Source organism: Accipiter gentilis, chromosome 20 (assembly GCF_929443795.1).
Source record: "Accipiter gentilis chromosome 20, bAccGen1.1, whole genome shotgun sequence".
Lineage (NCBI taxonomy): Eukaryota > Metazoa > Chordata > Aves > Accipitriformes > Accipitridae > Astur > Astur gentilis.
This window is the reverse complement of record NC_064899.1, coordinates 3,916,005-3,939,461: the sequence shown is the minus strand read 5'-3', so window position 1 is coordinate 3,939,461 and position 23,457 is coordinate 3,916,005. Positions and strand designations below refer to the sequence as shown.

The 23,457-nt window shown below is 42.9% G+C and overlaps 2 protein-coding genes and 1 long non-coding RNA gene across 13 annotated transcripts in view; 1 reads left to right on the top strand and 2 right to left on the bottom strand.

The window, feature by feature from the left end:
• OTULINL (OTU deubiquitinase with linear linkage specificity like) overlaps positions 1-4,596 on the bottom strand; it is a 34,134-nt gene extending 29,538 nt beyond the window's left edge. For 4 of the 9 annotated variants that reach the window (XR_007508937.1, XR_007508936.1, XR_007508938.1 and 1 more), the window contains exon 1: positions 3,407-4,596. Coding sequence is in view for 2 of the 9 variants with exons in the window: in XM_049823903.1 (XP_049679860.1) it covers positions 3,407-3,503 (97 nt within the window). In the remaining 7 variants the exon portion in view is untranslated. Of the gene's footprint in view, positions 1-151; positions 264-3,406 lie in introns of those variants that run through there. The other 5 variants (XR_007508934.1, XM_049823898.1, XM_049823903.1 and 2 more) reach the window with 4 other exon arrangements.
• On the top strand, positions 252-20,201 carry LOC126048649 (uncharacterized). 2 transcript variants are annotated; one of them, XR_007508939.1, is made up of 4 exons: positions 252-821; positions 936-1,052; positions 14,495-14,643; positions 14,763-20,201. It is a non-coding gene; the product is annotated as an uncharacterized LOC126048649 (long non-coding RNA). The 2 variants fall into 2 exon arrangements; XR_007508940.1 differs by lacking the exons at positions 14,495-14,643; positions 14,763-20,201 and adding exons at positions 1,462-1,592; positions 3,073-3,400.
• A 25-nt stretch (positions 20,202-20,226) lies between these two features.
• The window catches only part of TRIO (trio Rho guanine nucleotide exchange factor), a 255,442-nt gene continuing 252,211 nt past the window's right edge, over positions 20,227-23,457 (bottom strand). For both annotated transcript variants that reach the window (XM_049823885.1, XM_049823886.1), the window contains exon 57: positions 20,227-22,611. In XM_049823885.1, coding sequence (XP_049679842.1) covers positions 22,069-22,611 — 543 coding nt within the window. In that variant the 3' untranslated portion in view covers positions 20,227-22,068. The remainder of the gene's footprint in view (positions 22,612-23,457) is intronic.

Below are 23,457 nucleotides of genomic sequence, written 5' to 3'. Positions count from 1 at the left end.
TGGGTGTGGGTGTCACCCGCAGAGCCCTTTGGAGCAGCTTTCCGGGAATTGCCACTTCGGGAAAACGGCCCCTCTCCCCAAAAAGTCAAACGAAAAATTAAAAAAAAGAAGAAAAAACCCTAGACCCTCCCGCCAGCCCGCCGCCCCTCACCCGCTCCGCCGCTCTCCTCCTGCCTCTCCCCGGGGATCAAAGCCCGGCTACGAACCCAGCGCCGGCACCGCCCGGGGCGGGGATCCCGCGGAGCCGCCTCTACCCCCGGCTCCTTCACCGCCCTGCCCACCTTCTCCCCCCGGCTCCTTCACCGCCCTGCCCGCCTTCTCCCCCCGGCTCCTTCACCGCCCTGCCCGCCCCCGGTGAGGTGTTTGCTTTCGTTTTGGCGGGCGGCGAGAAGGCGCGAGCCCTGTCAGCCGCCGCCAGAAGGCGAGGGGGGAAGGCAGGCAGCGCCTGTGAGGAAGGGCGGGAAGGCTGGCCGGGGGTCGTCAGCCCTCCTGCCCTCCGCTGAGGAGAGGAGCGGAGCGGCGGGCTCCATGGCCCCCCGCAGCCCCCTCCTCAGCGAGGTGCGGTCTGGGCTGCGGTGTCACCATTACGGGCTTGTACATTTTATCGCAGCAGTCGCCTTAACGGAGACCGACGGCGTCGGCGGCTGTTGGAAACCTTGCCGTGAAATGGAAAGACGGCTTAGTGACTTCAAAGTGGGTTGTGGTTTGGTTTTGGGTTTTTTTTTTTTTCTTTCTCCTGTCATTAAATGTTGATCTCCTCACTAATTCACTCATTAACAAGATGAAGTGCATTCATCCGAAAAGAAATCCACCCTTACCAGGTACTTTCCCTTATAGCAGTTCTTTTAGGTGTAATTTGTCCCAGAATTTGCATAGCCCCTTGCAATTTCTTTTCTGGTTACACATTAAAGAACAATTTTCTTCCATCTCCCCAGGGACTTTGCAGGAAAAACAGAAGGGAATTGTAGTGGTCTGAACAAGTGACGCAGACCTAAATCTTTCACGGAGTTACAAGCCGTTTGCTCCACTACAGAGCCAGGACAAACTTACAGGTTTGGTTCATTTTGTTTTCTTCTAAAATATCATAAGATATTAAAATGTTTGGAGATAGAAAATCAACACTTTTCATGAAACAGTGAAGGCATTTGTACTGTCTGGCATGAATATCCGATTGTTTCTCCACCCATCTCAGTTAATCTGGGCAAGGAACAAAATAGATAGACCCTGGTAAATACCGATGCGCCAAGCACTCACTCAGGTGCACTCTCAGAAAGCCACGAACACACTTACCCAAGCAAAAGACTATCTAGGCTTAAAAATCAGCTAAAAATAGCAAAAGTAAATGGTTGACTTAAGAGGCCTAAAGCTGCCAGTGTGTGCTGCTCCATCGAAAAATCCATTTTGGTGAAAAAAAGAAAAAAAAAGGTATTTTCAAAGTGCCATCTCTTTGCCTCTCTGCAGCATCAGCTAGCGGGTGCTTTCCCTTTGGATGTGCAGCTGATGGTTTACCGTAGCTATGTCTCAGGAGGTGCAGCTGAGAGCAATGCTGTTAGAATATAGCTGACACGGCATCCACCTGTGAAGGCTCCGAGGTATCTGGGATTTGTTTCTGAGACACGTCTTGCCTGCAGCTATCGCATGCTTCAGCTTCCTTTTCGCTTTGGCCAGGCCAGCGTCGGTGGCGCTTGATGGTTTAGCGTTCCAGCCAAATCCAAATTTGCCTCTTTCTGCCCTCTCTAACCTGTGTTAAGATCTTAGGATTTAGTAGGTGATCTCTTTGTGCAGAGACGCCTGAAAGTTAATGTTTATCTGGTTGCTGACTCATTAGAGAAGAGAGGAGGAACACATGTAGTACAAACATTGCAGATCAATCCCCGTACCAGTGAGTCCTTCCCACTTCCTGGCTCTCTGCTCTCTTCTTGGGGCATTTATTCAGCACTTCAGAACAGTCTAGAGAACCGCCGATGCCCTCCTATGCGTGCTCTTGCTGGGAATAAGTCCTGGGGCAACCGGTCAGACAAGAGACCAATTACTTGAAACCTCTTGAGGTATTTTTTTTAACTTAACACTGTCCATATGCCTTTTCTTCCTCCTTAAGCTCTTTCTGGACCTCTTCCCTCAGCCATTTACGGAGAGCTCTCTACTACCTTTTCCCATTTGTGGGCTTCAGCAGGGGAATGTTGTCTCTACTCCTTGCAAGTCACTGAGATGGGACAGCCCCTACCCGCCTGCTTCTTCTGCAAACCCCTCCTCGGCCTGGGGTGCAGACAGCTCTGGTGAGACTGAGCCAGGTAACAGACAGGCCTCCTGCACACTGTGTTGGAATGCTCTGCGCATGCCAGTCCTGTTAGCTGAATATGAGTTAGGATCATCCCAAGGAGAGCAAACAAGGTGGAGGTCTGAGCTGGGATCAACTGCAAAAAGGGGAATAGCAGCTAACTGGAAGGCAGTTTCTGTTACAGACAGTGCAGAAGTGGAAATGTGCTGCTACAAAGGTTCAGAAAGCTTCAGAAAACGTGAACTTCCCCAAAACATCTTGGAAAATAATGTAGGGAGCTAGAGAAGACCTTACCTAGAACATGCATTCAATGTGTTTCTGACGAAGTAATGCCTCTCCCCTGCTTTGCCTCTGAGTAGGCAGCAGCTCTGTGGGGACAAAGGGAAAGCTCCAGGGAGCTCAGACTGGAGGCAGCCTCAATTTGATTCTCTTCATCCAGACTTTCAGGTCATGGCATTTTGCACATGTTTGTGATACTCAGACAAGGCTATGTGCTGATGGCAATCTTCTACTGCTCAGGGATATTTATGATATTTCCTTCCTTCAGGGGAGCATTGTGAACTTTCCCATAACACGAACCTCCAGGTTTTTCTGCCGGTCATGGCATCTCCAAGCTGCAGGCATGACTGTGACTACCTCCCTCCGCTTGTACACACACGAGACTGCATAGCATTTACAGCAAAAGCTTATACTGAAAGCCACGCTAAGCAAATGTGAAGACATTTTAACCGTCTCTGTTTAAACCCACAAATCAGCAGCAGAAGCAACTGCCATGTTCTTGCTCCCATCTGCAGGTGAGCAGCAGGATTATAACCACAGCCCAAAGAACGTAAACAGTTCAAAAAAGGAGTGACAAAAGGGTCTGCTGAGACAAAGGCAACAGCAGCCAAACCACTAGCTGCAGAACTGGTGAGAGCTTCACCCTTCAGTTTTTCAAGTCCGTTATTAACACTTAGGAACCATTTACCTGTTTATCATCATTTATTACTCCCACCAAGGTCAGGTATAGGCCAACACATAGGTAAAAGTCGTGCCCATGCAGCTGTGATCTGCAGCACAGGAGCTTCCTATAGCTGATCACCAGCTTGGTGAGATGCCAAAATTTAGAGCACAGCTCTACGGACTTACCAACACTTCTCTTTGAGTGGTTAATTCTGCTTCGTTTTTCTTGCTCAGTGGACTGGTCTCTGTTCTTACTTGCCTTTCTGTCATGTCGCCTCTGCATCTCCTCTCCAGAGTATCCCCCCAGCTGGATTTTTCTCCCCTGACTTCTTTTGTTGGGGGTGGAAAATGAGTCTCTACAGACTTAGCTCGTCTTCACAGATCAACAAGCTGTGAAAGGATCTGGCTTCCTGTTTCATTTCCGTTCAAGTTTTCAAAGTCACACAGGCTGTGTGTGCTTCTCCATATCCAAGCCACAAGAAAAAAAAAAAAAAAGAAATCAAGCATAACTCAGCTATTTATAAAGGTCACATTGCTATACCTCCCTCAGCATCTTCCAGGTTGTTTGAGGGCTGGAGATTGCAGGGTGATTTTCAAACTGTGATGTACCACCCATACGTGGTCTCTATCTTAGTGGTAGTCCTCAGACAGTCACAGCCTCTTCTTTTCAACTCCAATGTCATGTTTGATTGCTAAGCGTTTAACGTTACTTATCACGCAATCAACACGCTTTCTGTAGAAACACTCTGACCGTGAAAAGGAAACAGGTGGTCCACACAAGCATCCCTTCACTATTAAGATATGGACCATGCTATGTAAAAGCAAAGTTTTCACAGATGATACAATTAAATCATTTCATAGATATAGGATTTTTAATAGGAGTAAGCAAAGGGTCCTTCAAGAGATCCTTTCCTTGCACTTCCTTACTCATCACTTCAAGTTAAATGAGACCAGTGGTTTCTCTACAGTCTAAGGCTACCAATTGCTTCTTAATGACACTGTTGGAAGATATAGCCCAATACCATAGCTTAAGAGTTCACTAAATCCAGGCTCCTGCTCTGAAAATACCCACAAATTCTTGTTTCAGACGTGGAGGCAACCATTTGCCTTGCCAGATTCCTCTTCTGGTGACTGTTGCTCCATGTTACAGATGGATTTAAAAAAAAAATTGCTGGAACTCGTATGGTTACTGACTCACATTTTCCCTTGCACTGGAATGATGTTTTCCCTTCCTACAGCTTTTATTACAGTATTTTTGTTAAAATAGTTTTGAAATGCTATTTTTTCCATTATCACCCTTAGATTGCAAGCATTTGCTAAAAAAAAAAAAAAAGGAAATTTAGGAAATTTGGAAAGGTGGGTTTGGGGGGATAACCATTACTTATATTACATTATTCTTTCTGTTTGTTGGCTTCTCAGGAGCTGAAGGTGAAATCTGCTCTCCCTGCTCCGGTCTGAGGCTTGGGCCCCATGACTGCAAGCCTGCAAACACTTCTTATTTCACCATTACTCTGGAGGAAGTAGGCGAGGAACAATAAAGAGTTTGCTGCCTTTGAATGCTTTCATGCTATTCACGCTCCATGCTAGTGAGCATCCAAAGGCAGCAAATGAACGCTTAAAGACAGTGTGTGTATATATATATATACACATACACACACACGTATATATATACATGCACACATTTATATGTATAATGCATGTATTTTTCTTGTCTGTGGTCAGTTTCCGTTAGCAGAAAAACATAGTTTTGAGAAGGAAAAACTGTAGGCTGGCTACAGGAGCAGTGCATCTCCAAGGGGAGATTTGGAAAGAAAATTAGTAGGAGAGAAGGAAACACCGCACATGCCCTCTTTTGCTTTACTTGCTTAGCACAGGGTTGGGTTTTTTTTTAATAAAGCAAAGAAGCAAGCTGGTTAGTTTAAATTATACAGTGAAAATTAACTGGCTTCACTGCATTGAACTGCCTTTCATCATCTTAAACTCCTCTATTGTACTTCTTAATCCATTTTTGTCCGATAGGTTAGCTTGCTCTAACCAGAAGCAGTTCTGGATATTTCGCACTGCCTACTCATCCTCTTGCAGTTTCCACATTCTTTAACCCATGTACCGTATTTCCCAACCAAGCATAGCTGGTTCACCTGGATAATGCTTTAATAACTCTTTAGGCTTTATCCAAGCAGGAAAAGCATGGATTACCTCACTTTCCTGCTGTGCTGGGGCATGAACATTTGCCTGAGCTCTGCATTTCTTCCATAGCCCTATGAGCATCTTTAGGGCATGGCAAAAATGCTGGGATATCTGAACACTCTGTGTGGCAGGGATCTAGGAACTTGGAGGAGTTTTGGAAAGAGATGTCATCTTTTCTCTAACAGGATCAGGTGATGGGCAAAATAGGGCTCCAAGAGGGAGAAGAGGACAGACCAGGACCTTCTGTACCCCTTCCGTGCAGGAAAGCTTCAGCTGAGCTTTGGAACGGGACTAAATTACAAAAAATACAAGACAAATTCCCCCCGCCACACACACCCACCCTGTGCCTTTTTTTTTTTTTATTAGAAACAACTAAGAAGTTTATGCAAGGTCATGGGGAGAAGAGAAAGACAAACCTAAAATGGCAGATGACGAATTTGGTGTGCTAGAAGTAGTGACCACCTGGGCTGATAAAGTCCACAAACTAAGAATAGCTGTGTTTTACCAAGCAGCTCCTGTTTGCATGCCTGCCTATTTGCAGTCTTTATCACATTCACAAGCTGACAAGGAAATTTCCTTTGTCCGCCCCCACGCTTCTGTGGTGGGTGTTATCAGACGGCCTCTCCTACCCGTGACATTCCCTTGTGGTTCTGTGAGATGTAGAAAATGAGGTCTGCGTTTGACTTCACCACAGCTCAACACACGTATTTCCCTGCTCACCAGTGATAGGAGAGCTCTTGGTCTTCAACGGCAGTTGGGAAACCCAGACATGACGTGGCACAACAACATCATCCAGCTATCTGAAAGCTTTAAGCACGAATGCTTTAGAGATGTGATGACTGCCTGCGTTCGTCCTGGAGTTGCGGGCAGTTTCATCTCAGTTACTGAGCTCTAGAGCCAACTTCTTTCTTTCTGCTTTCTCCCTTTCTATCAGAAGCAGACTAAGGTTACAGAGACAAATATCCCCAACCTCTGCTTGCATGTAGCCACGTTTGTTCTGCTGTAACAAGTTGTCCTACCCTCTTACCTGTTACCTGGAAGAAAATCACCCTTTTAAGAACAATCATCCTTTTTGTGGGAAATTTCTGCTGTAGCTGCATAAGTTCGGGGCAGGACAGGCTGCCCTATGCAGGTGTACAAGGGCTTGCTTAGCAGGTCAACAGGTTATCCTTTTCCTTCTGAAGATTAATAAGGGGACTAGCAACAATATAATCTACTTTTTGGACAGATTAGGATTTTGGAAGCATCAAGGAAGTTGTTAGTACAGAGTTGCTGGCTAGTGCCTGGGCTCGGGCACAGGAGAGCAACAGCATTGGGAAAAGGAATCCCTGCTACAAAATCTGTGACAGGCCTTGCTTTTGGACAATTCTTTGTAAATCAGTTTATACTTGGAATAAGAGTCCATGTTATGGCTTCTTTTTCTTTAGAAATCAACATGCAAAGACTCAGAATTCAGCTGTTTCTCCTTCAGGCTGTAAGACGTTACTGCCAGAAGAAACAAGACATGGCCTACTTGAAGGCACTTGCCTTTTTTTTTGGGGGGGGGGGGGGGGGGGGAGGGGGGGGTTGTTCTAGTGTCAGTGCCTGGCTTTGCAACAGTGACTAAATACTTACGTTTTGCTCTCAAAAGTGCATAGCAGCAAATCAAAGCAAGCATTTTAAGACCTGAATGCTGCGTGACTCACTGAGGCTACAGATCAGAGCACCCCCTTCCCCGGGCTTCTCTGCTGAAGTAGGAGGAGTGAGCCACTTTCTGCCACCTCCGCGAAGAACCGCAGCAGACCTCAGTGATGGCTTGTTTTGTTCTGAAACAGCAGAACAGGATCACTAAGGGGAAGAAAGGAGCTCATTCTTTTCGGAGGAAGGAATCAGACCAACCCAAAACATCAAATGCCATTAGTGAAAAGAACAAAATTCCCTCAGAGAGAGACTTAGCAACAAGCAGGAAAATGAGAAAGTTATAAAACCTGAGGCCACTAAGGGAAAGGAGTAGCCCGTACCCAGAGGAGCAACAGTGCTGATGGAAAAGTCACAGAGAGACAAGGGCTTGAGCATCTACATGCCCCCTTTCATAATATAACTTATTGATCTAAATGACTTTTAGATTAATAGAAACAGTAACAGAAGATGTTCCTTTCTGAAAGATGCTTTGTGCAACTGATAATTTGCTTATTCTGAATTGCAAAGATAAACATCCTGGTTCTATTTGCCATTTTCTGCTCCCCATCTCCCAACAGAATCACCATCCATGCTGACAGCTGAAATTATGTGCTTCTTCATTTAGCAGGTCAGAACAACATACTGCTAAGCTAATATACACTATACTTGTCTATACATTTCACAACACAGAAGGAAGGATGATATTAATTTCTTTTAATTAGGATATGGGACAGGAATTGAGAGTATGAAAGCCTATTTTTGCAGTTGCCAAATTCTTACACATCTTCAGCAAATACTTTTACCACCTGTTATGAAAGGGGAAAGGAAATAAGAAGCTTTCTCCATCTGTAAAGCAAAGCTTGATGATTAAAACTGAGAGATGCTGAAATTACCATGGTGATGGAGACTCTTCAGCTGAATATACAGCCCCCACTGTGATGACAAGCAGCACTCTCATCGCCCTTTGCAGTGAGTGACAATAAAGACAGAATTCTCCTACTTGCAAGGAATGTCAGCACCTTCCTCACGAAGGATTCAATGATTTCTTTTTCTGTAGTTTTTTATGGCTCTTACCCCTTTCAACATTCTACTATTTAGACTGCAAGTATTAGGATTTCTACTTTCTGGCAAGTAAATGACATACATTTTCTTAAAAAAATAGCCCGTGTTGAGAATGTAAAAATGAGATTTCCTGGCTGTTCCCATATGACTTCTTCTCAAATATATACATATATGCACATTTCCCTGGACCCACTTTCCACCACAGAAATGTTGTCTCGGTGAAATTTGGCTTTGGATGTTTATACGATTTCTGGACACCCCATGGCCCTGCAAGAACTGTTGTTCCCTCAGCATGTCAGGCATGCAGCAATTCCACCTGTGGGGATGCACGAAGCAGCCTGTGCAGCGTAAGTCAGAAGGTCTGATCTATCCCCAGCAGGTTGGACTCCAAGCATGATCGCTACAAGTTACAGGAGTCAGGAGCTGGTGCTTTGTTTCAGCTTCTCACATCCATTTTCCACAAGGAAGGTGTGGATTTTGAGTAGCACCGGAAGAACAAAGCAGAAGTCTGCTGCCTCAGTTTGGGAGAAGGAGGACTGTGTCTTGGATTCTGCCTTTGTTTCCTCAAAATTACTTCTAGATTTAATCATATCCTCTGAACAATCTGGATTTACATTGCATCAGAATAATGCTACTTTCTGTGGCACTTCAGGATGACAGTTTGAAGATACTTGAAGCTGTCACCAAATTTTTATGGGGAGTTTTACATTTAAAAGGATCATTAACTATACAATTACATAATTGGCTCCTTATGTCACAGGTTTTGTTTGAAAAGCTCAAATGGTTTCTACATATGTTAATAAACTTGTTTTAGCACTGAGAGCATAAATAAATGACAAATTGTCTGGGAGGAGAAATGAAAGGGAGACCATCTAAACTTCCATTTTTGTGAGGGAAGAAATCTGACACGCTGGAGGCACAGCAGGAAACCAATGAGGAACAGAATGTACAACCGTTGCTGCTGTTAAATATAGATCCTCAGCTCTGAGGCATTGAAGAGCCTTGCTCTTGGGGTCTTTTTCTACTAACAAGTGTCTCATGTCCCACAAATGCTCCACCTTCAGGACATTTCAAAAATTTGAGTCAGATGAGGGTATTCTGCCTCTTTCTCCATCTACTGTAAGTTATGCCAGAAGGTGCTGGAGCACTTTTCTGCAGGTCATACAAGCATAATGTTGCTGGATTTTCTTTTTTTTTTTAAGTTTTTTTTATTAGGTCTAACATAACTGTCAAATGCACAGCTCTATTCTGCCATCAATTGTGTATTACAAGTGAAAAAACCCAAGCTGACGATTCTTTATGCTTTGCTACATTTGGTTTTTTCCAAGCAAAGGTAGGAACAGTCCTTCCTCCACTGACCTTCAAGTGTTAGTCTAACACAAAATGTACTAGTATGAGTCAAACAGTATGACAACAACAGCATCATGGTAAAGTAAATATCATATAGTTCTACTTCCTTCCACTGGCAATATTTCCAAGAGACAGACTTCATAAAGAGTTACACCCAATAGTAAAATAATTTGCGCTCCATAAACAAATACAGAGAGCTGTTATAAAGTCCAACATGGAGCTCAGCCAGAAATGAGCCACTACTTTTAAGTGGCAATATGTCAGCTGCAAATGAGCAACTCAACAGAAGCTGAGACATTTGTATAGTCAAACTAGTAGGAGGCCTAAAAAGCCAAAGTTAAGGCTGCAGATGGTAGTAGGTTTTGCAAAATGAACACCCTTGGTCTCCGTATATGGACCTACAGTTTTGGAAAACTCCCCGCCCCCAAATGTAATATTAGATTTCTCTTGTTTACGAAATTAATTGAAACATTGCAAAAAAGCAGCCTAAATGTGGCTGAGGGAATGGCAAATACACACTAGCCAGCTGCCAGACCTCCTGTTTTCCCCATCAGTACCAGGGACAGGATTTCACAGTCCAACCTACGTAGACACCTCTGCCACCGTCCTCCCTCCACTGCCTAACTGCTGTGATAGACTTGCTAAGCCAAACACCACCGACGCGAACAGTTGAAGCAGTTTTGGCTTTTTATATAGGAGCTCCACGGTGTGGAGTCAGCTGTCTCGCTAGAAATGGGAAGCTGAGATATGCCCATCGCAATGACAGATTTAGGATGTAATGCCTGCTCGGTTGCCTCAAAAGGAGACCAGGACATGCAGTGTGCTTTAAAACACTGTAAGGCAACAACATTAGTACGTACAAATTTTTATACCTAACTTGTTTAAGTGCTGGGTCTCTATGTGTAGGGATTCTTCCCAACAAAACTGCTCTCAGCACCTGAGCACTTTGTTTCTAGGACAGGGTACTTTGGCCATGAAGCTGTGTCCTTGTGGCGTGTACATCCTTCCTGTCAGTCTAATGTCCATCACCGTAACGGAGGATAGGCAGTCAGCAGAAGAGCACGAAGTCCCACACAGCTCTCACGATTTGCCATTTGTGCCTCTTTTTCCCTGACACAAGTGTTTCTATACCCCCCATGCCAAGAGCAGCTAGGAAAGCCCTATTTAACTGTTCCATAATGAGCAAAGAGCCTTTTCGCCTCCTCTCTCATGGAGTGGTGTAGGAAAGCCCTGAGTATGCACCGAGGGAAGAACCTGGAGAAATGCAAGTAGATATTTTGAAACCCCAGCTCCAGCAGAGCCCCCTCAGAGCAGTACAAAGAGAGCTCTGGGGATTGCGTCCTCCCGCAGAAAGATTAGAACAGCAATCCCTGCTGAAGGTAACGCCTTTCAGTGTAACACTTATCTAAAATGAAATAACATCATTTTGACTTCCAGTGGCTGGAGAAACTAAAATGTTAAAAAAAAAAGGAAAAAAAAAGTCTTGATGACAATAAATAGCTGCAATAAGGCAGGGTGGCAGATGCTCCATGACAGCACCACAACATAAAAGAGAAATACAACAGCTGTTGATACTTAAGAAAACCCAGCCTTATACTACTTTGTTATAGACCACCTCCAACATTTACACAGAGGTGTATTCTTCATCTAATACCCCTTCATCCAACTGGAAAGCTTTTCCCTTGCACCTCTAAAATACAACAGAGGGGGAAGCTCAAGTAACATGGTAGAAGTTGATACTTCTCTGCCTGACTTGGGCAAAAAATCAATGTTTGACATCAAGCAAACTTAACCATGGAAAATAAAACCCTGCATTACATAGGACTGTAATACCAAGGCTCTGAAAAAAAACCCTTTACAACGTCGGCTGCTGCTTTCACGCTGTTAATTCCACAGCATGTGCATGTGGTTTCAGTATTTCTTTTTTTAAAAAAAAAAGCCACTTCAAATATAAATAGATTATCACAATGGTTGCTTCCTAATACAGGATCTGATGTGTGATAGAAATTAAAAAGTAGAAAAGCAAGATTGCTAGAAAAAAATACTTGGGTTATCTGGGAACAGATATGTAAGGCAGATAAAGAGTTTCTGAGGAGCACTTAAGCACAGAAACAGTTCACATCTGAACTAATGGCAAAGAGTGTTCCCATTTCCTCCTTATTTTTTTAAAACTGACAGATGGTGTTTAGGCCTTGTAAAAGGTTACCCCTCTCAACTCTTGCAGTTGACTAACAGAGAAAAATATGTTTCTTGATTATTTGTCAAAGCAAACATTACAGACTCAGGAGGAAGATTCAACTTTAATCAAGTACTTGCACTACTTACCTAACCACACACAACTGGAAAAGTCACAGCATGCAAACAGAAACAGATGTTCGCTTTCACAAACAAATGCCATCCTTACCCATCCATAAATCATTCGGAGGATGAAAAGGACTCATACTCCTATCGGCCATGTACTGACTATCCCAGAACATTCTTACTCAAAGATACTTATAATATCTTTATTAAATACCAAATAAAGATATTTTCCTCTCTGAACTTTATCTCTGCAGTCTCTTTGGGATATTAGCTTCCAAGACAAGCAGCAGACACTTCTAGGGGAATGCTTTGAACTTGCACAGGGAGTTATTTTGAAGGGATGCCATCTATTCTCAGTGTACTCCTATCTTGCCTCTACTAGACCCATTAGCTTATCAGAAATTACTGGAAATACTTTTTAGAGTAAAAATCTTGATTACTATTTTAAATTTTTGAAGATGTTGCCAATTCAATCCTCCTCTTTCCCATCTCAAGGGGTTACCATCCTCTTCAGCATTTCTCCCATCCTGCTCCAAAGATGTTGAAAATTAGCTGCAATGTATTTCTTATGGCTGAACTGCTGGATGATGGTGCACTCCCTAAAGCCAGTCATTTCCTAGTAACAGACAATTTACAGCCAGTAAAAAGAGATAGCAAATAGCAATGTATCAGTATGGAGAAAAAGACATTAAGTAAATTAGGTATTTGTTGTAAAGTTCCATACCAAAGAGCAGGACATGCACAGGCAGCCATGCCATGGTTTCGGTAGGTGCACCATTCTTCCCTTGGTCAGACTCTGAGGCGGTGGCAGGGATCAGATGCACAGCTGAAGTCCAGCGTTGTCCGTGCCTACTCCTAAGGAGGCTAACTTCTCATTGGCATCCTAGTAAGACACGCATGTGCAGTCACCTCCTTTCTGTGTTTGCCTGCCATCTTTCACTTCTTTATCTCCGTAGCCTTATTTCTCCCCAGTCTCCATCTGTCTTGGTCTCCCTGAGTACTTTGGGAATTGTTGACTGTCTTGAAGTGGATGTAGCACCCTTGGCTTGTCCAATACAATTAGGCAGAACAAGCTCATGCTGGTTTCATGTCATGAGTAATTCAGATTTGGGAAAAGCTTTAATTTCTTTCCTATGAACTACCACATAATTCAACTCTGAGGCAAAGCTCTAAGGAAACTAGGCTTCCTTTCTTTGTGCATATAAATAATCACCTGTATGTGTCTTCATCGCTGCTATATTTCTACTTACAGAGAAAGCAAAAAAAGGGCAAATATAATTTTATGCCTGACTTTGGTTTGCAAACCCTGAATTCAGAAAAAAGAACCACCAAGAGTTGTATGTGCAGTCAACATACCTTGAAGGAATCTATACACTTTTCCACATATGTACATCTTTTTGCAGTATTTGCAGCGTGCATGCACTCCACTGCAGCTGCCACCCTTTCTTACAGCACAACGTTATCTCTGTCTGCTAATATAATTTATCAGTGCAGACACCATATCTTTCATTTCCTCACATCTGATGATCCATCAGAAGTAAGGTAGCTGGAGAAAGAGCAACATATGGAGAACATATTTTAAAGCATGCAAGTGAATGACCAGTTTTCTTTTCTCCTGTGAGTGCTTGCATACATGCCTCACACTGCGATAAATCCAGGCAACACCATACACATTCACAGAGTAACCGAATGTGTATCTCAGACTTTACTGAGCAGCGACAGAAGCATCATACATGGAAAGCGAGGAGCAGTGTAGTGCCTTTGTGCAAATGAAACTCCCCAACAATGACTTTGCAAATTAAAAGGACAAGGGCATTTTTCACCGCTGTTGCCTGAGTTGTAGTGAAGAATGCTCTCAGCAAAGGTAGTGGATCTTCCTTGACAGTCTTGCTGCAGGTCATGAAACTGCCAGCTAACCAGCGAGACTACTTCCCCAGGGTCACACCATCAGATCATTTAGTTTTAGCAACCACCATGTACGAAGATTGCCCTGAAAGGTGTGATTTTCTGCAGAACAAAGGCGAAAGCTGAAGTTTTGTATGAGTTATGAAGCAACCCCTTGACCACAGAAATGTGCTAGATGGAAAAGAAAACAATGCCGTTAATTTCTTGACTCCTGGCAGAAACAACATGCAGCTACTGGCCCACCATAAGCTCTTAAAAAACCCCAATAAATTACATGGAAGGAAAGAACATTAGAAGGAACAGTTATTAGACCTGAATCTCTCTTATGCTACTGGAAGAAAAAAGTTTGCCAAAAGGTGAAGCTGTTACGAGCTCCGATGATTGCCTCATCCATATAATGACCACCAGTGTAATAGGAATTCAGCTAGGATTTTCATACCCAAAAATTCCCTAGAGAGTGGGATAAGACAAAACAGAGAGCCTCTTATAGCAAGCAGATGACTTCCCCAGTAGAGATGCAGACCCCTATTGCAACCTTATACTTATCATGTATCAAATATTTATGGTATATCCATACTTCATCAAATAGAGAATATCATATTTCCATTTTAAAAAGTAACAGACTATTAAGCAGGTGGAGATCTTGAAAAGGAAATGGATGGCTAAACATTAAGTGAAAAATCAGGTCCACTTAGAAAAATTAGTACTTAATCCAAAAAGACAAATAAAGACTCAACTCACTTTAGAACCACTCAACACCCAAGCTGTGGGATGGAGTATAACAGCATGCTTTACGTTCTTTGCAAGCAGGTCTGAAAAGCGAGGGAAGATTCCCAGCTGTTATCCACAGCCAGTAACCAGGGTAAAAGCAGCAATCATCACCAGATTTACACCCTGCCTTACTTTGTGGAAGATCCTTGGAAGAAACTGGTTTAGGCCTCCATCAAACTCTAAGAGCAGTGAGTAATTTTGATGTTCAGGGACTTTTTGGTGGTGACCAAGTTACCCCCAGGACACCCCATCCTAAAAGCCTCCCTTTAATACCTCATGATATATAACAACATTCTTTTTCCATCAGTGTCAACCAGCCAGGACTGTCCACTAGCATCTAACACTCCCAACAACAGAACAAAACCAGAACAAACCAATGGATGCATCAACTCCTGTAACTGGGGCTAACACAGATTCCCAGCTTTGAGTTTCCTGGTAATCAAAGAGGCCAGAACCCTCCAAGTCCCAGGAGAGCGCTCCATCGCCAAAGAAGGAAGTACTCTCTCGCCATCGGTCTTGAGAGATGGCAAATTAAATGACATCATTCTGCAAATACTCAGTGGATCTTGGCATCACTGAAGGGAAAGTCTGAGAGCTTGAAGAACCGTCCATCTCAAGGGATCACATGGTCTTCAGCAACACACAGGCAAAATACATGATGTAAACTGCTGTTTGACCAGCAGTGATTAGGCAGATTCCCAATGGTACAACAGGGCAAACCTTCAGCTGCTGCCAGCTCTTCCTCAGTATTTGGGAGTAACCCTTGGGATAGTGAGCCCTCGCAGGGGCTGAGTTGGTGGGCTAAGTGAATTTCTGGTGCTGACTACTGCCAGGTGAGTCTTCGGGAAGCTTAACATGAAATTTCTGCAAGTAATCTTTGGAGATACTCCTGCTGTGTGATTTCAGTGCGGAAACAAGCCTCCTGCTTGGAACCCAAGGATATCCTTTTGCTGAAGTGAGGGTGCTAGCCTAACTAAAATCAGTATTAGAAATTTAATTTGAAAGCGATGAGTTTCAGCTTAATCAAGTCCAAGGCAGGTTACAATTTCCTCCCTCAGGATGAGAGGAAATGAGTTTGATGGCTCCAGGAGCTGGCAAGAAAACACCTGGAAAAGGAGTTCTTGAAAAAGTCAGGGGAGCCAGGCTGACTGAGTAGTAAAATGAAGGCCAGCAGTAGTCAGCTTCTATTTGTTTAGAGATCTCCATGCTCAGTTCCATCAGAACAATCTCTCTCCAAGGCAGTCGTAATACCTCAGCTTCATCTGGGAAATAAAGCGGCTGAGAAAGTTCAACGAGAGAAAATGAACATTCATGGGGGATATGCTGAAAGGGGGATCCAAGTTTTACATATAACATCATGGGCTCTAAACTGACCATTGCCGCTCAACTTGGGAACACGATCTCAGGATTTAATATTCCAAGAAATATCAGCTCAAAAGAAGTCAAAGCAAGGTGAACGCTTGGAATTTTTAGAAAAGGAATAGAGAACAAAGTGCCATTTTGCAGCAGTGTAACTCATGATGCACCTGTATCCTGAATATTGTGTGAGCTTTGCCCCCTCCCATCGCAGAAAATGTACAGCTTGGAAGTAGGGAAGGTTCAGAGAAAGGCAATTAAGATGATACATACCTGAGGAATAAACAGAGCAGTACTCTTTAGCCTGGTAAACAGATGACCAAATGAAAAGTAAGGTAGAAGACTAAAAGGAAAGGTAGGACACAAAAGTTGGGGAGATGAACTGCTCCCTGTCTTTTCCAAAACAAAGCTTTGGAGACATCAAAGGAATATGTCAGTGGGTTCTTCACACAGCATGGAGTTCAACTGCATAACCTGTTGCTACACAAAGTTATGCATATCCATGGTTTACTGCCACTCTAGAACAATAATTAGGTATTAAGTAATCCTCAATGGACTTTTCTTCCATGAAATGCAAAGCCATCATTTGGTCAGGAAGACCATTTGGTCTGGCACAGGAGAATACATGGGGGGTGGTAATGAATGGAATGTCTTTGGAGGGCTGGAAATTCAGTTTGCAGAGATTAAAGTGTTGCTTTAGTGTTAAGGTTTCATCCTTTCTGTAGTTCAACATATCCATCCTCTTTGGATGGAAGATATTTTCCTTCACAAACCCCAAAATTTGGAGCAATGAGAATCAATACCTTACCACAGGCATAATGACAGAATCCGAAGCTTCATCCGCTGCAACTGATGCAGTCCCGAGTATGTCATCTACACATTTCCTCAAACAAAGATGACAATCCCTTCAGCAGCCAAGAGGAGAATGTATGTGTTAAGAAGAAAACTCACTAAAAAAAGCAGCTTTCGGATTACTGCTCTCCACAATTAGACAATGAAAACATCGCAAGCATCATCTTTCCTGAAGATAGCTCAAAGAGTTCATGTATTAAACCTCAGATGTATCTCGAGCACGTTTCATCATTTTAACCTACAACCAGTGGGGAAAACTGGAAACTTGGTGCTCTTCTCTCATACTAGGGTTCATAATGGCTTCTTTTATTGGAAGGCATAGATTGACTGATGGGAGTTTATTATTAGCAGGCTTGGTGCTGGCTCCTCTGACATTCCTAGGGGAACAGGAAGAGATCAGACTGCCCTCCTCAGTAACTCCAACTGCCTTTCCACTCCCATTCCCCTGAAGCTTTTTGGGTAGGGCTATGGGGAGTGAATTAGGGGAAATGAGAAGTGTTCCTGTTTTGAGGACTAAGACATCATGAGAGAAGCATATTCTCCTGTCCTTAGACATCAGGCTCTTAGTCCCTGCGGCAGGTCAGCAAAATGGGAGATCTCATTCTTGTATCGATGCTCGGTGTTACGACACAGAACAGAGGACCACCAAGTGCATTTACTTGGGAAATGCTGGGGCAACCGCCAGGCATGTGAAGCCTGAGGTGCTGGGTATGTGCCTTTGCTTGCCAGGAAAGAGAGAGAACAGTGGGCATCAGCTTCTTTGCAGTGATGAAAGACCATCATGCTCTTGCATTATAGTGCACACAAAAGAAGCCTTTTGTCTTGACTGCCTGGGCAGAAGTGAACATGCAAAAAGTACTCGAAGTACAACCTCTACAGATGCAAAACCTATCTGTTACTCTCTAATATAACCTCCATCAAGATTTAATTTCAGAAAAAAAATTCAAATTTGTTTGCCTGAGGGATACAGCAGCCGTTCTGACAAAAACACTGCAATACCTGGAGCTAATTTAAACAAATAGAGAAACTCAGTCTTACCTGGTTCTACCTACCTCCACATGCAGCTGAATGCCTATAGCAGAGAAATCAGTAACACACCCACACCAAGTCTAAGTACACATGGGAAGGGTATATAAAGCTTAGCTCATCTTCCGGACTGGAGCAGACATGGTAACGCTCCCTGCACTAATCCCTAGCACACAAATACACTGCTGTTTGCAGCACAGACTGGCTGTCCAAATACTTCACCAAATACCAGCTACTCAGAGGTTTAACTACCTGCAGCCGCTGGTTATTTATATTCCTGTCTTAATTTCTCTTAAGATTTGGGGAACCATGGGGCTTAACCTCAAGTCAGCCATTGGTTTTCCCCTTAGTTACATTCATTTCTCACTCAGCAGCCTCTCTTTTTGATGTGGTCCCACACTGACACCCTCAGCAGTGGGGTTTTAATGTTTCCTGACAGTATCATGCAGTACGTTCCATGCAAAGAACATCCCATTATATTTTCAGGCATCTTCTACCACCAGTCAGGCTTGCACAGGTACCGAAATCTTTTCAGGAAGGCAGATGCTTTTACTGTGTTGTTCTGGAAGATCTCTATTGCGCCATGGCCTGAACACGCTTTTGGATTTTGAGAAAGGAAAAAGCCAGTTATTTTTAATTCTATTCATCAACACATTAATAGTCCCATCTGAGAATGAGGATGACTTCATAGTTAAGTGACCTCTATACTCACACAAGAGAAAACCAGTCTCTCCCATCCTGCTCCTCACAAGCACAGGCAGAGGCCTAACACGTAAGGAAGACAATGTAGATTGCTTCCCTGGCCATGGAAATATTATCTAGCCAGGCTTTCTACTTAGCAGTTACACAAAGGTTTTCAAGTTAAGCTGTGTTCTTCAAATGTGCAATGGAGAACTCCCGCACTCCCAAACCCACCTTGAGAAATACTGACACACGTGCACTGACTAAACTCTGGCAACCTCGTTTCTTCCTAAACTACCAGTAAGAAGTGATTGGGGTATGTTATTAAAAAAGAAACATTTAGAAGCATGCTTCTCTTGAACCACCCTGGCCATTTTCCCCCCTTTCAGCTATGACATTGACTGCCGCTCCCTATGTTCTACAACGTTCCCCCATCAGAAACCTCACACCAGCTGCTCTCACCCATGTTTTTGGTTTCCACTCCCTGTCAGCCTGCCATGCTGGTTTGCTGGGTGCAGGACAGTCAAGAAGCACTGCACCTGACTGACCCCAACTGGCATTTGCAGCCCCAACTACACAATTTAGCAAAACAAAAGGACCTTACACATACATTATCTCTTCAAAGCATTTGAAGAGATATCCAAATTGAGGAGCCCATCATTCAAGCTTTCTTCAGCTGGAAGCTCTCACACCGAACAGCAGGTTTTAGTGCAAAACTCCACTCTGTCAAAAGATGTTAGCTTTCCCAAGTAACGGGGCTCGTGGATAGGGCCAGAAACAGTGCATTCTTGTTTAAGTACGAGTGGAAGAATGTATCTCTGCTACTTTAAACACCTACAAGTGCATTATTTCTCTGTATAGCATTTGGGTAACTTCTCCCCAGCTTAGTGTATCTTCAGTCAAGAAGAAGTATTTTAGAGAACTCGTGGATACAAACTCTTCCATGGTGCATGTTGCCATCTATTCCCCTGTCATGGAAAAAGCTTCCAGTGGCTTATTCTTGGCAGTACATTCTCCCTGCATATTCCCTGTCTCTCTCAATGTAAAACATCTCTCTCAGTAGTAAATTGTGAGGAATAAAGGGACTATTTCATCACTTGACAGGAAGTAGCAGAAAAAAAAGATATATACAATGCAACAACAAGCATAAACACTCTGCATTGTTCCCTGACCTTCCACTTCATTTTCAGTTGCAAACAGATTAATGATAGCAGAAGAGGGAGAGAGGTAAATGTACACAATGAAAAAGTTTTCTGCTTCATCCTTCATCAGATGCGAACAGAGTTTAGCTGGAAAACCCAAGCCTTTATGGTTGAAAGTAACTTTTCTTCACAATGAATCTGGAATGGCTGAAAGATGTGGGAAATCTGTGCCCCAGTTTAATATTAAACTGAAATATGATCCTTTGGTCTTTAACTGGGAACATCTGGTAGAAAACTCTGCTGGTCAAAATTTACTAGCTAATAAAGACTATAATGAATTTCCACAGTTAGAGAGTTATGCATGTTTTATATAAAAGCAATCATGACACTACAAAGCACTCAACACTTAGAGCAAAGGCAAATATTATTTTGTAAGGCATGAAAGAAAGATACATCATTGCAATTTAAAATTAATTTTACGGCAATAAAATAAGGTACTTTTTTTCTTTTTAAATACAGAGCCCAATTAAAATATAACCAAACCTAAACTTTCAAACTCCTTAAAGCAAGAGATCAGACAAATATGTCAAATATGTTTAATTTTTTTCAAAATAACTGATGGCAAAATAAAATATTTACATCACGTCATACTGTGTAAACATGTAACGTCACTGTACAAAGAAATATACATGCAAAATAAAGCAAAACTTTAACTAAAACAATAAAGGAAAATAATACACAAACATAATGATATGAGGTTGGTACGAATACACATCCAGTTTCGAAGTCAGTTGTTTTCTTTTAAAAAGTTTCTGTACAACTTTACAAAAAAAACCCAAAAAACAAAAAAGGAATAAATAGAATACAGTGGAAGCCGCAAAGCTCAAAACTAACCCAAGCTAGGTTATGGCTTAAGACCCATATATCTAACTATTGTGGGACGTCGGCTTGATTTCTTTAAACATGGCATTTCACACAAACATAGATGACAACACACCCATATGAACTCAGTGATGCACAGAAAACCATCTCTGTCTTTTTAAATAGCTCACGTTAATATTACTTCAACCTTAAAAACAGTTACTAAGACAATTACATTACGTGTCAGATTCTCCTCATCCGACCACTACTTTCTGTATGTATTCTTCACCAAAGAGCACAAAATTCATTTGTTCATTTCACAGAAAGAAGTAAACACAGATCTGAAAATTCTAAAAAGTAGTAAGTGTTGAGACTGATTTTGGGAAAGTCAGACTTTGGCATTTTGAATATAATAATAAATTTTAAAAAGTGTCACCCTACTTCTTAACCAGGTTGAGATTTGGGATACGAATCTCTCTCTCTTTCCCCTCCCGCCCCCCAACAATCCTTAAAACTGACTAGTCTTGACTAAATTCTATGCTAACCCTCATCTTAAACTAATGATGACAGTGTGGTACAACACACCCGCCCCTGCCCACCCAGAAACCCCAAACACACAAACAAAACCATAAAGCTCGCCGTACTAAGTATGTGCTTTTTCTATATATTTATTACAGTTACAACAGAGGTCCTCATAAATAGTTGCATAAAATGTTAAAGCCACAACATTGCACATGATATGAAAGAAAACAAAATCCCAAATGAGTGCATTTACAGTATTTCATCCTGCTGTATACTGCTTGACAATCGGGTGGGCAAGCTGGGCACCAACCCGAAGTCCTTTTCTAAGGGGACAGTGAGTACTGACCCAAACTGAAGACCCGCACAGTGGTATACCACCATTTAGGAAGGAGGGGGAAAAAAAGGATAAGGGGAAGGGGAAAAAAAATTACAGACCGAAGGCAGGTAACAGTCTATATACAAGTAAGGCCTACATTTTATCAGAGCAAAACGATTCATTCTATTTGTATGCAAAAACTTTGAGGTTGGATGCACTTAAAAGCAGAGTCTGATCTCAGTGCACTGCTACGTGAGATACATACAGGCGAGGCAACTGGAAAGCTCTAGGACCAAGTGAAAACCAGATGTTATAAATGGAGGCCGTATCAATGGGCAGCCATTTTGGTGAGTCTTCTCCAGGCATGATTTCATTTTTTTTTTAACACCAGTGCTTTGAACATAGGCATTTCTTCCTTGAATAAATCTTGAAAACGGTAGGTAAGTTCACTTGCAAAATTCAACTCTTGTTTATTAAAAAAACTATTTTTATTTTATTTTTTATTTTTTTGCAGAAACCTGAATAAAATACTGTTACTGTATCGCTCGTGACTGCTTTTTGCAGAGTACAGTGCTATCGTCCTCCACCCCAGTGAAGTCTGCATCGCCAGTCCCCCGCGCCGCGCTGCCCCGCGCGGGTCCCCCTGGAATGCGTTTGCACACGAACATTCGCTAGCAGCTGGTTGGCTCGGGGTTTGCTTTCCTCAAAATTCAAGTCAACAGCTGATTGGCAGAAGGAGTCTATCTCCAGTCTGATTGATTGGCAGGAGGAGTCCATCTCCAGTCTGATTGGCAGGAGGAGTCCATCTCCAGTCTGATTGGCAGGTGAAAGAGAATGAGAGAGAACTTCAAGCAAGGTCAAACTCTTGGCAAGAGCCTGCTCTGTAAGAAGTTTTTAATGCTACGGATGGGTCGAACATCATTCTGGTGTTTTCGCCGCTCAATGAACGAAGTCAGTCTGGATATGTCAATGCTGTCAGCGCTTTTGCTATTCCCCAGCTGCAGCCATTGCTCCTGGAGGGCCAGTGCAGCCGAGGGACGCTTAGCTGGGTCATCCTGAAGTAGGAAGCATACAAAATCTTTGGCCTTCTGGCTAACTCCTTTGAAGTAGTCATCTGGGAAACTAAAGTCTAAGCGGCAAATATTCAGGCAAGTTTCCTCTACACTTTCATCCAGGAAAGGAGAGACGCCACTAAGAAGGACATATGTGAGCACTCCAATGCTCCAAACATCTGAAGTGAGGGAAACAGGATTTCCAAGAATAATTTCAGGAGCTGCAAACTCTGGGTTTCCAAGTAACTGGTGGATGTAATACGTGGTATTGAGCTGGACTGCGTCTCCAAAGTCAGCCAGTTTTATTGTGGGCTTAGTGGAACTCTGGTCCACCAAAATATTTTCAGGCTAGAAAACATAAAAGCAAAAGTTAAAATGTCTTTTTTTCAAGTCAGTCTAACACACATTTAATGCTCCAACATTACTGTTTCCCAGCCAGTGCTGTCGGCTCAAGAAGGTAACAAACAGCTGCACACTGCAAGGATTACTGCTGCAGGCCAGCTCTGCAGAGCTCCGAGGCAGTCCTGCCACGGCTTCCCCCAGACCAACCGGCAGGCAGTTTCTTGCCAACCACGGTATGCAATGAATGCGTTTTAGCTGCTGGCACTATAATTTTTGCAGGAAATATAGTTCTGCTGGATAATACTGCAGATGTTCACAACAGCAGCTCCGCAAAATTTCACAGGAACCTGTGTTTGGGAACTTAAGCTTAAAGAATGGCAATTACAAATAGAGAGTGAATAAAGCAACTGCTCTATTTGCTTTATGACAGAGAGAGAGCAAAACCATTGCATTTAAAGATTGGAAGACCTTGTCTGAATTTTCATGAAGCTTTCACAACAGAATTCAGCTTTACGTGGTGATTCTTTAATGTAACACAGCTGTACAGATGGAAGTCAAACACTCTTATGAGACTATGGCAGCAGCAGGTCCTGTTGGATGCACATGGCTTCAGAACTGCCCTACTATTGGTGAGCTGGAGGTGGAATTATTTTGATGGTTTTATTTCTGAAGCTACTGCTGCTGTAGCTGTGATCTTCGCAAAATAAGAGTGACTTACCTACAACTAGTTTTTAATTAGTTCATTCTTATGTACCCTGAGACTGGAAAAAGTACTGGTGAACTCCATAGAGCACTAGAAAAAATTAAATTTTGGGTCTCCATGGTATGCAGACCAGACTGGTTCTTCTCAGA